General features: G+C 41.4%; 1 gene segment (V, D, J or C); it reads left to right on the top strand.

Annotated features, from left to right (window-relative positions):
• Positions 1 to 3537: 3537 nt before the first annotated feature.
• On the top strand, positions 3538 to 13072 carry LOC139262482 (Ig mu chain C region-like). The segment is given in 5 exon segments: positions 3538 to 3616; positions 4503 to 4820; positions 8601 to 8915; positions 12488 to 12808; positions 13044 to 13072. Coding segments are annotated over 5 exon segments (1062 nt in total).
• The last annotated feature ends 243 nt before the right edge of the window (positions 13073 to 13315 follow it).

Raw genomic sequence — 13315 nt, 5'->3', positions numbered from 1 at the left:
CTGTTCAGAGGAGAGTGAGTCATCTGTTTCCTTTTTGGCTGATCAGCTTTTTGAGCAGAGAAGGAACAGGGCTACTGTTCTGCAGTCCTGGCCAACAAAACTCCAGTCCACACTGGGCAAAGTATGTTTAATCATTATCACCTTCACTGCCACAAGCTGATCACTAGAGATGAGTTATGAAAGAAAGGCATGCCTTTATATAGTGCCTTTCATGACCACCGGACGTCTCAAAGCGCTTTACAGCCAATGAAGTACTTTTGGAGTGTAGTCACTGTTGTAATGTGGGAAGCACCACAGCCAAATTGCGCACAGCAAGCTCCCACAAACAGCAACGTGATAATGACAAGATAATCTGTTTTTGTTATATTGATTGAGGGACAAACATTGGCCAGGACACCTGGGATAACTCCCCTGCTCCTCTTTGAAATAGTACCATGAGATCTTTTACGTCCACCTGAGAGCAGACGGGGCCTCGGTTTAACATCTCATCCGAAAGACGGCACATCCGACAGTGCAGCACTCCCTCAGCACTGCACTGGAGTGTTAGCCTAGATTTTTGTGTTCAAGTCCCTGGAATAGGACTTGAACCCACAATCTTCTGACTCAGAGGCAAGAGCATGACCCACTGATCCACGGCTGACACTGACTATCAGCATAAACTTGAAAAATGTGCACTTCCCAGCCTCGAAAAGAGGCATCAGAGATGTTATATTGAAGTAAAGACAGTAAATAGTAAATCTGGAAAATTACTTGAACTCAGCTCCATGCTCAAAATTAGGACTGAGGTTGGGAAGTTCTTCACACAAAGAGTGATCAATTCAGAATTGGATTCCCAAGAGAGTAATGGAACTATCTAAAAAGCAATTGAATATCACAGTAGGAAATGTGTACAGTCTGGGTCAGTGACACTGGGCATATCTGGATTTTGAAAAGCTGCCTTATAGACCAAGAGGCATCGGAACTGAGGCATCTACCCACATTATTTGTGCTATGTGTAAAATTAACTGCTGAAATCAGAAACATAGGTAATTAAGTTACAGTTTGGAAAATGCTCCAGGCGTGTAGTTGGACAGAGAAAGAAAGAAATAAAGGGAGAACTTGCATTTATAAATTACCTTTAATTCCCGTAGGTAATCCAAAATTGCATTACTTTTCAAATATATTACCACTATCATTTTGTAGGCAAATGCATTGGCCAATTTGTACACAGCAAAGTCTCACACACCGCAATACAATAAATGATCAGTTAATCTGTTCTGGTGGTATTAGTTGAGGGATGAATGTTAGCAAACGTTGGGAGAACTCCTTGCTCTTCTTCAAATAGTGCCATGGAATCTTTTGTGTCCATCTTGTTCAACATCTCATCCAAAACTCATTGCTCCACTTTTAGTTTTGATGGAAAGGGATACTGAGGGAATGATCAGCCATAATCTTATTGAATGGCGGTGCAGGCTCGAAGGGCCGAATGGCCTACTCCTGCACCTATTTTCTATGTTTCTATGTTTCTATTAAACTCCAACTTTGAAGAACTGCATGTTAATGGAGGAGCAGAATAAGTATGATATGATGAAGGATAAAGAAATATGATAATAAACGGAACCCTCAGACAAGACATGTTTCTAACTGTAAACCTGAATACATACATGTCAAGCTAGAAAGCTTGCAAAAGTTGGCAAAAAGGCTAACAACTCACAAACAACAAACACAGCCAACTCAAACACAGCCTTACATCATATTGCTTTAGGGAGACTAAAAGTTAAATTCCGTTTTTAATATTAGGAATTCAGGATTTTGATTAGTGTTTTGGAATCACAATTTGCAACTCTGCCCGTTACATGTGAAAACCAAAACTCAAAGACCTTACTTATGTGAAAACAAGTAATTCAGAAGAATGAGAGGGGACCTCATAGAAACGTTTAAAATTCTGACGGGGTTAGACAGGTTAGATGCAGGAAGAATGTTCCCAATGTTGGGGAAGTCCAGAACCAGGGAACACAGTCTAAGGATAAGGGGTAAGCCATTTAGGACCGAGATGAGGAGGAATTTCTTCACCCAGAGAGTGGTGAACCTGTGGAATTCTCTACCACAGAAAGTTGTTGAGGCCAATTCACTAAATATATTCAAAAAGGAGTTAGATGAAGTCCTTACTACTAGGGGGATCAAGGGGTATGGTGAGAAAGCAGGAATGGGGTACTGAAGTTGCATGTTCAGCCATGAACTCATTGAATGGCGGTGCAGGCTAGAAGGGCCGAATGGCCTACTCCTGCACCTATTTTCTATGTCTATGTTTTCTATGTACACTGAGAATGCAGTAGTTGATCAGTTTGCCATAACTAAAGTACTGCAGGTCTTTAAGAAGCAATTGAATACTGCAGTAGAACATTTGTACAGTTTGGCTCACTGACACTGGGCATACTTGGATTTTGAAAAGCTGTCTAACAGACATCTTAAAGGAGGAGAGGAAGAGAGGCAGAAATTTAGGGAGGGAATTCCAGAGCTTAGGACCCAGACAGCTGAAGGCATGGCCAGCAATGGTGGGAGAAGAGAAATTGAGGATGCACAAAAGGCCAAAATTGGAGGAGCGCAGAGTTCTCAGAGAATTGTAGGGCTAGAGGAGGTTACAGAGATAGAGAGGTAACTGGTAACTGGAACCTTGGTTTAATGTCTATCTGACAGACAGCATCTCCAGCAATGAGGCACTCCTTTAGTACTGCGCTGAAGTGTCAGTGTAGACTTTTCCTTGGAGTGAACCCATAACCTACTAACTCAGAGTTAAGAGTGCTACCGGTTGACAGTTGTGTTTGATGTGGACTGGAGTTTTGTAGGCCAGGACTGCAGAACAGCAGCTCATTCATGACCAGTTCCTTCTTTGCTCAAAATATCACAAAAGAAACACGTGATGTGACCCACTCTCCTTTGAACACTTTAGTTGAACTTCTCAGTACGGCGGTGTCAGGCCATCAAGAAATTCTGAACCGGGCAACTCAAGAGCTGAAAATGCACGGGGTATTTTCCGCCTTCATTCTGATTGCCATCCAGATGGGTAAGGATCCAATCTCCCTGTGTGTGTGTCTCCAAAATAAAACATTTAAAAATAAAGGGGCAGTTAAAAGTGTCTGGAGTGTCCCTCAGATCGGGTGGCACTTGATCTAATGTTTATTTTGTTCCCCCCCCCCCGCCCCCCGCAAAAGAGTTGTATGTGTCCCGATCTGCGTTCACCTGAAGATTATTGTTTCCCTTCCTTTTCAGATCCAATGTTATGTAACTCTAATGTGATAATTACTCAGTCAGCTGTGATCAGTCGAGAGGGACAATCGGTGAGACTGGAATGCCTAACCAGCAGAAAGACCGATGATCGCTCAATAAAATGGGGTTATGTACCGTCTGGAACCACGAACATCAAATGGCTCCTGTCCTGGAGCCCGGGGTCGGCATCCTTTACTCGTATGCCAGGGATTGAAACCCGGTTTTCTGGAACAAAGGACTGGTCTGGTGCGAGTAAATTCGCTTTAAAAATCGACAACTTGAGGCGGGAGGATGAAGTCAACTATTACTGTCAGAGTGCGAATACTTCTGTTGAACAAGCGATGTGGAACTAATCTGAAAGTAAAACCAGGTAAGTGGGGATTTATTAGAAGGGAATAGTGACAGATTTCAAATACTTAACACACGCCGAGGGAATGATCGTCCTTATGCGCTAGTACAAATAGCCAAAAGGGAATGTAATTGCTGAGGAGAATTGACATAGCGGTACAAGAGGCGGAACTATTCCCTCTTCACCATTGGCACCTTACAATGTGCTCACTCCTCGGCAAGTGGATTACATTGAACTCTCAAAAATATTCAACAGTTAAAGGCCTTTTAACCCAGTGGTAGAATATTAACTGAGATAGTGCTCAGAGTAAGATGAGGCTCTAGATGCAATTAGATGTTGCACAAGAATTTAGTTTACAAGAAAATGATTCTAATATTGTTTTATTGGATACTCTATCCGTCTGGGATGCTTTTCTGTGGATGTGGTTAATATGGGATCGAGTCAGTGACATAAACCTGGTACAGATGTAGCGGGACAGAATCAGTGACAGGAACCTAGTACAGAAGGAACAGGACAGAGTCAGTGGGATGAACCTGGTACATATAGAATTAAGTGTATAGCTCTTTCAGAGAGCTGATACAGGCACCATGGATTGAGTGTTCTCTTTCTGTACAGCGATTCCATGGTCAAATATAGACATTAATACCCAGTCAGGCAATATCATTAAAAGTACCAATATCTGAAGCATACAAACAAAAGTTAAAAGATTTAAAGAAAAACTTGGATCATAGAACAAGCACAAAATTAAACTTAATTTTAAAGAGGTGCTAAAGTTGGGTTAGAAAATATAGTGGAGCTATACTCAACGAAACAGTAAAAGCTTTGTTTTATATAGTAAAAGCCTGTATGTTTTTAGTGTTCTAATAGAAGGAAACTAAGCTAACTGTCCTTTGCCTTCTAATTTCAGCCATCCCATCTAGACCACCTTCAGTTGATCTCCTTTATCTATCGCCTGAGAAAGTGTCCCAGCAGACTGGCAGCAAACTTGCTTGTGTGGTGAGCGGTTTCTACCCAGAGACTATTTCAGTGTCTTGGTACATTGGCAGCACCCAGATATCTTCAGGGATTTCAAACTCAGAAGCGCTGATGGAAGCTGATGAAAGTTACACCATTATCAGTGAGCTGGCAGTGTCGACATTTCAGTGGGTTAGTGGGTTTCGTTACACCTGTGCTGTTTCACATGCCAACCTGTCTTCTCCCATCAGGAAAGAGGTCAGTACAGATGGTGAGTTAAACAGCAGATTATTTGAGATTCCTTACACACATTATTCATAACTGCCTAATTAATTCTAACTGCTTTACCAGACTGTGAACTCAGCACTAATGATGCTTTTAATTTGTCACTATATGGTTCAAAGTTGTCAAATGTTTCTCAATGTAATTTTTTTGTGTCCAAAGCACAGGACTGTTCTTACTGAGAAAGAGCTTTAGCAGCTTAACAAAACCACATCATCTTTTTAGGAACGCGAACAGACCAATAGCCTGACCAGAATGTCCCTTTTTTAAAAGCTAAATCACACCTATAAAATACAGTCCCTTTCTGTTCCAGAAATGCATTTAAATTTCCTATTAAACCCATTTATTTTGTTTGTTTTAATGGCCTTCCCTAGTAACTTTCTGAATTTACAATCCATTACTCTTTTGGGTGAAAAGGTTTTGCCTGACTTCCCTTTTTACTCCTAATGTTCTGATTTTCACCCCAATGAAAAGTTTGCTTAGATCTGCTTTGTCAAGTCCCTTCGGAATCTCAAGCTTCAACTAGGTCACCTGAAGCCTTTCTTCCAAGAAAACAAACAAATTTTCCTTAACCTTTTATCATAAATTCCTGATATCTGAAATTATCTTTATTGTTCATAACACTGCACCTTCTCAAGACCCAAACTGTGCACCATGCTCCAGACTGGATCTAACTAATGTCATACAGCAATAATACAAACTCTTTTCATCTGTCACCCAGTACTCTACTTTCCTATCTTTGTTGCAGCTAAGCATTGTGCTACAATTCCTCGATCCATTCCTGATTAATACACTGTACATTTATTTCATTTAATGCATAGTCCCTATTTTGGTCTCTTCCTCCCATTCTAAGGCCCCGTTATTGGTGGGCTTACTGCCCACTGCCGCCTGCTGCCACCAACCGCCGCCGAGTTTTCCTGTCGTTTTCTTCACCTCGACATTTTCCTCTCGGGCTGCAGCGGGCGGGAGGGGATCACCGCCGGGAACCGCCCGCTGATGTCCTCTGGTGGCCAAGTCACGTAAGTGGCCTCCCGCCCGCCCGCCCACCGAGCTGCCAGATTGGTGTGGGCAGGAGTTGGTGCCAGCAGGGGGAAGGACCCCTGTGAGGAGGCTGTTCTTACCCTGACAGTGGGTATGAAGACCTGCAAAAGAAGGTTAGTGAACATCTTTTTAAAAAAAAAACATTTTTTACAGCAACTTAGCTGGATGGGGTCCCCTGAAGTTGTTCCGGTGAGATGTGTATATATATTTTTTTTAATATATATTTTTGTGATGTTTTACTTTTCAGGTCTTCGCCCTCCGTGGACCCGACTCCATCCTCGGCGGCACTTGAGCGGCAAGCTCCTTTGCTGCCGAGATTGAGAGCTTCCGTCCGCTGCCGCCCAGATTGATGGCGAAAGCCATTATTTTGCTGCAGGGCGGTACTGCCACCTCTTTTAGAGGAATCTTTCAGGCAAAGTACCGCCCGGTCTCTCGACGGCAATTGACAGTCCTTTGGATGGCAAATGGGTGGGCCTTGTAGCTCATGAAAACCGGGGTCTAATTATTTTAGTATTTTCCATCTTAAACTACATCTCCCACCTATTGCTTCGGTAACCTAAAAGATCCAAATCTGGTACGTTACATATATTCTCCTTATTTTCAACATCTTGTACTTTGGTTTCAACTTAAAATTTGAAAATGTTGCTTATATTACTCTTGTTCAAGTCATTAATATATTTCTTAACAAGCACTGGTTTCATGTTCAACACAATTTCACTTCTGCCAAGCATTAGAAAAATTATTCTTGCAGACCTACAATTTATCAGAAGTCACATCGGAAATATATATATATATATATACATATATATTCATATATAAGATGGTTTTGAAATCTTGAAGAACTCTTTCCCTTTATAGGAGCAACTCAGAGTGGCCCCAAATAGTCAAACTCCAACCCAGTGTGTGATGCTTAATAAATGGAGCAATGTAGGGGACAAATCTCCAGGGATCTGCTTATTATACAATATGAAGATGTAACGAGCTTTCTTCATGTTCATATGTTAACGTCCAGAGAATCAGGCTCTTGACCTCGTAAAAGATGTTGAGGTAGACGTTCTGCTTTGGGAAATTGCGCTCAAAAGACACTTGCAATTGCGCTGGTTAGGTTGCAGTTCAAGTTTCCACGAAAATTCATTTGCATAATCACAAATGTAAAATCTTCTATGAATCACGCAATCGGGCAGAGTAATATAATGTAGTTATTTTAATTTTCTTTCCATTAAAAAGTATTCCTCGATGTATTTAAGAGTGGCAACCTAGTGCAGTTTTATTAATGCAGCTGAAAGTGGGTTTATCAGCAAAAATAAGTATTTTTAATAAGAATGTCCAGTCCTCCATCTGTGAGTAACCCGATTTAAAATCACTGAAACTATATTGAACCATTGAATAGTTTCATTGGTGTATGCTTGTCAGTTTCTTAATAAATTAAATACTTTTTGATATGAAAAAAGTTTTAAGACGTGCCTACCAGTGCCTGTGTGCCTAGAAAATTAGCAGAATTTGAAGAACCATCCTGGACTAGCGCAATTGGTAGAATCTCGCAATTTCATCTGGGGTCTTGGCCAGTTTTGTGGGAGAGGCCTGATTCAGGCAATTTGAATCTTGAACCAGCTTTAAAAAATCGTGGAAAACACGAGCATAAGTGGTTTGGGCATACTCACTTGTGTTTTAAATCCTCCGATCTTTTGCAGTGGTTCGGCCAAATCAGGTTGTCCTGATTTTACTAGTGCAAACAAGCGGAAATGCTACCCCGCACTTTTCACCCATACAGCTGTGCTGATCAGAAACTGCGTGTCAATTGGCTGTGTGTCACACTTGTAACCTCCATCTAAATCTGCGCAGCATTGCTATTTCCAAGTGTTGTTTAACTGTTTCTGGCACCTGTAAGACTTGTTCCCATCAATGCAGTTTTGGTGCTTTGTATGAACCATTTTCAAAAGTGGACGATACATCTAAAGAGACTTTAGATGGCAGCTCAAAAAATGATTTATTAACTCACATAATCCACTTGCAGCATAAGTATATTTTGATGTATTTACAATGAACTGTGGTTACTAACTTATAGCAATGTTTAAAATTATGAAAGTTTTGAACAAATTGGATCCAAGTAAGCTTTTCTGATGTGTACAGAATTTAAGCAGAAGGATCATATTTACAAATTAAGGACAACAAAAAATAGGAAATGCAGGAGAAACTTACTTAAAGAGTGGAAGTGTGTGGAATAGATTACTGGCATGCGTGGTGGAACAAAAATCTTCATGGGTTTTAAGAAGGAATTAGACAGGTTCTTGTTAACATAAAGGATTCAAGGTTATTAGACATGCATCAAGAGAACACTGTGGATTGGGTGGGCTCGATGGACCCAAGGCCTTTCCCTGCCTTAAACTGTTATTATGTTACTATGACATAGAAGCTGTCTAGAAAATATTGTTTTAATGTATGAATAGTCATCAAAACAAATAAGATTTATTTTCTGTAAAAAATTTCATGAGACATTCTTCTCATTGCTGTTCGTTGGACTTCACTGTGTGCAAATTCGATGCCACATTTGCTAACAAAATAACAGTAACTATATTTCAAGAGTAATTCATTGGTTGTGAAGTGATTGGGATGTCCTGAAGATGTGACATCTAAATTCAAGTTCTTTCTTTACCATTAGCTGAATTCAAACACCTCATCATCATCTATACAATACCATTCTGAATAATAACCATCTCTATTCATTTAGACCCTATTCCACCTTCGATCTATGTTTTGCCACCAACCTTTGAAGAGATTAATGTGAAGAAGACAGCAACAATTGTGTGTCTGGCTGTTGGATTTTATCCTGAAAGCATTTCCTTCAGGTGGCTGGTTAATAACAATCAGTCAGCCTTTAGTTCGCAAACCCTTCGACCGGTTCAAAATACAAATGGGAGCTACAGTTCCAGAAGTGAGTTAAGAATTGCTGTAGAGGAGTGGGACTCTGGCTCTGTGTACACTTGTGAGATTCAACATGTTTCATTGTCATCTCCTGTGAGGCACAGTTTGAGGAAAAGAAATGGTAAGAACACTGCTGTGTGCTTGTCTTTATTTACTGCATATATACTAATTAAAATTAAATGTTCTAAAATTATGCACAAATCTTGCTTCCATATTGTGACAAAGCTTTGTCCAAAGAGTGCAGTTTCGTCTTTACTGTCATCACTTATTTTCCCCTCAACCTGTTTTCAGTCTCTAAAAGGCCCAAGTCTAATCAAGGATGCAATATCATTCCCATATCTGAGGAGACTCTGAGCACCACTCTTGAATTCGTAGACTCCAAGAAAGGGGGAAAAGCTAATGAGCAATCCACTGTGTCCAGTTGCAACTCTTCTTGTCCTGATAGGGGATATATTCCTCTCTTTACTAACATTGGTGAAGAAGTAGAGGTAAATAAAGAGTGGAGCAATATGGATACAAATTTTGAATGGACTATCTTTCTGTTTTAAACCCTTTTCTGAGGAGTCATCTTTATCAACAACAAAGTTAGTATAAAAGACGTAGGCCTTTTATTTAGCTACTCGGTTGCCTTAAACTAGTGGACAGTTATAAAAGGTTGATATCTCCTATTTTGAAAAATGGAGTAACATTCCTATGAAATGGATTTCTATCAAATGTAATTGTTAACAAAGTTAGGAAGCTTTTGGAGGATTGTTTGTTGTGATAGCGATTGATCAGTTAAGTGTTGACAAAAGAGGAAGGTATTCTGTACCAAACACTAGATGGTAGGCTACCAGGATTATACCAATGTCAAACATGAATTCAGGTAAGGCAGATTTTAATAGAAACATAGAAAATAGATGCAAGGGTAGGCCATTCGGCCCTTCGAGCCTGCACTACCATTCAATATGATCATTGCTGATCATGCAACTTCAGTACCCCATTCCTGCTTTCTCTCCATTATCCTTGACCCTTTAGCCGTAAGGGTCACATCTCATTTGAATATATCCAACGAATTGGCCTCAACAACTTTCTGTGGTAGGGAATTCCACAGGTTCACAATTCTCTGAGTGAAGAAGTTTCTCCTCATCTCGGTCCTGAATGGCTTACCCCTTATCCTTAGACTGTGACCCCTGGTTCTGGACTTCCCCAACATTGGGAACATTCTTCCTGCATCTAACCTGTCCAATCCTGTCTGAATTTTATATGTTTCTATGAGATCCCCTCTCATTCTTCTAAATTCCAGTGAATATAAGCCTAGTCGATCCAGTCTTTCTTTATATGACAGTCCTGCCATCCCGGGAATCAGTGCGGTGATCCTTCGCTGCACTCCCTCAATAGCAAGAATGTCCTTCCTCAGATTAGGAGACCAAAACTGTACACAATATTCAAGGTGTGGCCTCACCAAGGCCCTGTACAACTGCAGTAAGACCTCCCTGCTCCTATATTCAAATCCCCTCACTATTAAGGCCAACATGTGATTTGCCTTCTTCACCGCCTGTTGTACCTGCATGCCAACTTTCAATGACTGATGTACCATGACACCCAGGTCTCATTCTACCTCCCCTTTTCCTAATCTGTCACCATTCAGATAATATTCTGCCTTGCTGTTTTTGCCACCAAAGTGGATAACCTCACATGTATTTACATTATACTGCATCTGCCATGCATTTGCCCACTCACCTAACCTGTCAAAATCCCCTGCAGCCTCTTAGAAGCCTCCTCACAGCTTACACTGCCACCCAGCTTAGTGTCATCTGCAAACTTTGGAGATAATACATTCAATTCCTTTGTCTAAATCATTAATGTATATTGTAAAGAGCTAGGATCCCAGCACTGAACCTTGCGGTACTCCACTAGTCACTGCCTGCCATTCTGAAAAGGACCCGTTTGTTCCTACTCTTTGCTTCCTGTCTGCCAACCGGTTCTCTATCCGCATCAATACATTACCCCCAATACCATGTGCTTTAATTTTGCACACTAATCTCTTGTGTGGGACCTTGTCAAAAGCCTTTTGAAAGTCCAAATACACCACATCCACTGCTTCTCCCTTGTCCACTCTACTAGTTACATCCTCAAAAAATTTGCATAAATTTGTCAAGAATGATTTCCCTTTCATAAATCCATGCTGACTTGGACCGATCCTGTCACTGCTTTCCAAATGCACTGCTATTACATCTTTAACAATTGATTCCAACATTTTCCCCACTACTGATGTCAGGCTAACTGGTCTATAATTCCTTGTTTTCTCTCCCTCCTTTTTTAAAAAGTGGGGTTACATTGGCTACCCTCTAATTCATTGGAACTGATTCAGAGTCTATAGAATGTTGGAAAATGACCACCAATGCATCCACTATTTCTCGTGTCATTTCCTTAAGTACTCTGGGATGTAGTCTATCAGGCCCTGGGGATTTATTGGCCTTCAATCCCATCAATATCCCTAGCACAATTTCCTGACTAATAAGGATTTCCTTCAGTTCCTCCTTCTTGTTAGACTCTCATTCCCCTAGTATTTCCGGAAGGTTATTTGTGTCTTCCTTAGTGAAGACAGAACCAAAGTATTTGTTCAATTGGTCTGCCATTTCTTTGTTTCCCAATTATAAATTCATCTGATTCTGACTGCAAGGGACCTACATTTATCTTCACTAATCTCTTTCTCTTCACATATCTATACAAACTTTTGCAGTCAGTTTTTATGTTCCCTGAAAGCTTACTCTCATACTCTATTTCCCCCCTCCTAATTAAACCCTTGGTCCTCCTCTGCTGAATTCTAAATTTCTCCCAGTCCTCGGGTTTGCTGCTTTTTCTGGCCAATTTATATGCCTCTTCCTTGGATTTAACACTATCCCTAATTTCCCTTGTTCGCCAAGGTTGAGCCACCTTCCCCGTTTTCTTTTTATGCCAGACAGGGATGTACAATAGTTGAAGTTCATCCATGTAATCTTTAAATGTCTGCCATTGCCTTATATTAGCTTAATGTTTTGGAGTTTTTACTCAGTTATCTTCAGGGAGGCAGGAGCAGGTGGAAAGTTGACCTTTTCTCCTCCTGGAAGCCCTGCCTGTGATTGTTCACCTTCCTCACCAGTTCATATAGATTAGGAAGAGTAACTGACAGTGCCAGTTGTACCCGCTAGGAACAGAATGAGCTGAAAGGCCTTACCATCCCCCCTTTTACCTTGCATTCCTAGCTTATCATTTATCAAATGAGTTAAATAGCAGCAAAGTCTATTTATTAGGTGCATCATAAGCTGTGGTACTGTGTCTGCTACCTGTGCTATAATAGTTTATGAACCATGAAGTGCTTTACATGCTGTTAAGAGTAACCAGGTTGTACGAGAATGAGCCCTAATGTTGACTGTAACCATGCTCTATTTATAGAGGTCTGCATGTCTAATTGATCATAACATAAGAAATAGGAGCAGGAGTAGGCCATATGGTCCCCCGCCATTCAGTAAGATCATGGCTCAACTCATCTTCCCATCCTATCGTAAAATTCCTTGATTCCCTTAATTTTTGATTACAGAATTATTGATGCTGTTTTACCAGGCGACGCTTTGCTCTCTGCCTTCAATTAACATGCTGCAATTCAAGTGATGAAGCTGTAAATATTTGTTTGATCTCTTATCTAATGATATGTTCCTGTCTGTGCTGTAGACGGTTATATTCAGGAGCCTGTGGTTCATCTGATCTCTCCTTCATTTGACGCTGACTCTGCGGAGAAAACTGTTGCAATGATTTGTTTGGTGTTAGACTTTTACCCTGTTGATATTTCCGTGACTTGGAGAGATGAGAATGGTCCGGTGGATACGGGTGTGATACACTTTGGAATGGCTTTGGGCAGTAACGGCAACTACCGGACTGTGAGCCAACTCACTGTGTCGACAGCAGAGTGGGAGAGCAACGGTACTTACTGGTGTGAAGTGAAGCACGTGTCCCTGGGACAGCCGACACAGAGAGCTGTCAGTAAGGATCTGGGTAAGGTCTACATTAGTGTGTGTGTTTGGGGAGCATGTATGTGTGTGTGGGTGGAGTGTGTGAGTTTGTGTGCGCGGTTGGGTGATTGGGTGCGTGAGGTAGGTGGGGGGTGGTTGTGTATGGGTGGGGTGTGTGTATTTAAGGGATGGGAGTGTCGGCAGTTAATCAGTGACCTGGGCCCCATGGAAATATCCCTGGAAACAACTTTACTATCTGCAGATGTCTGTGGTTTAAGGGAAAGCATTTGCTGTTGATCAGATGTGAACATGACTGTTAGGGGCCAAAATTGCCAACCACCCAAAACGAGGCACAGTACTGTTTATGTGGTGTTTGGGGCGGTCAAATCATTGAACAGTTCGGGGTTTTTTATGGAGCGGGGCAGAAGTGGCCTCATCATGGGGGCAGAAGTGGGGGCGGGGCGAGCAGGGCAGAAGTGGGGGTGGGGCAGGGCAGAAGTGGGGGCGGGGCGGGGTGATCGATGCTGCAAGACAACAGTGCTGCGCTAAT

This window comes from Pristiophorus japonicus, chromosome 4 (assembly GCF_044704955.1).
Source record: "Pristiophorus japonicus isolate sPriJap1 chromosome 4, sPriJap1.hap1, whole genome shotgun sequence".
Taxonomy (NCBI): Eukaryota; Metazoa; Chordata; class Chondrichthyes; family Pristiophoridae; genus Pristiophorus; species Pristiophorus japonicus.
The sequence above is the reverse complement of the archived record's forward strand: the minus strand, read 5'-3'. Positions and strand labels throughout refer to the sequence as shown.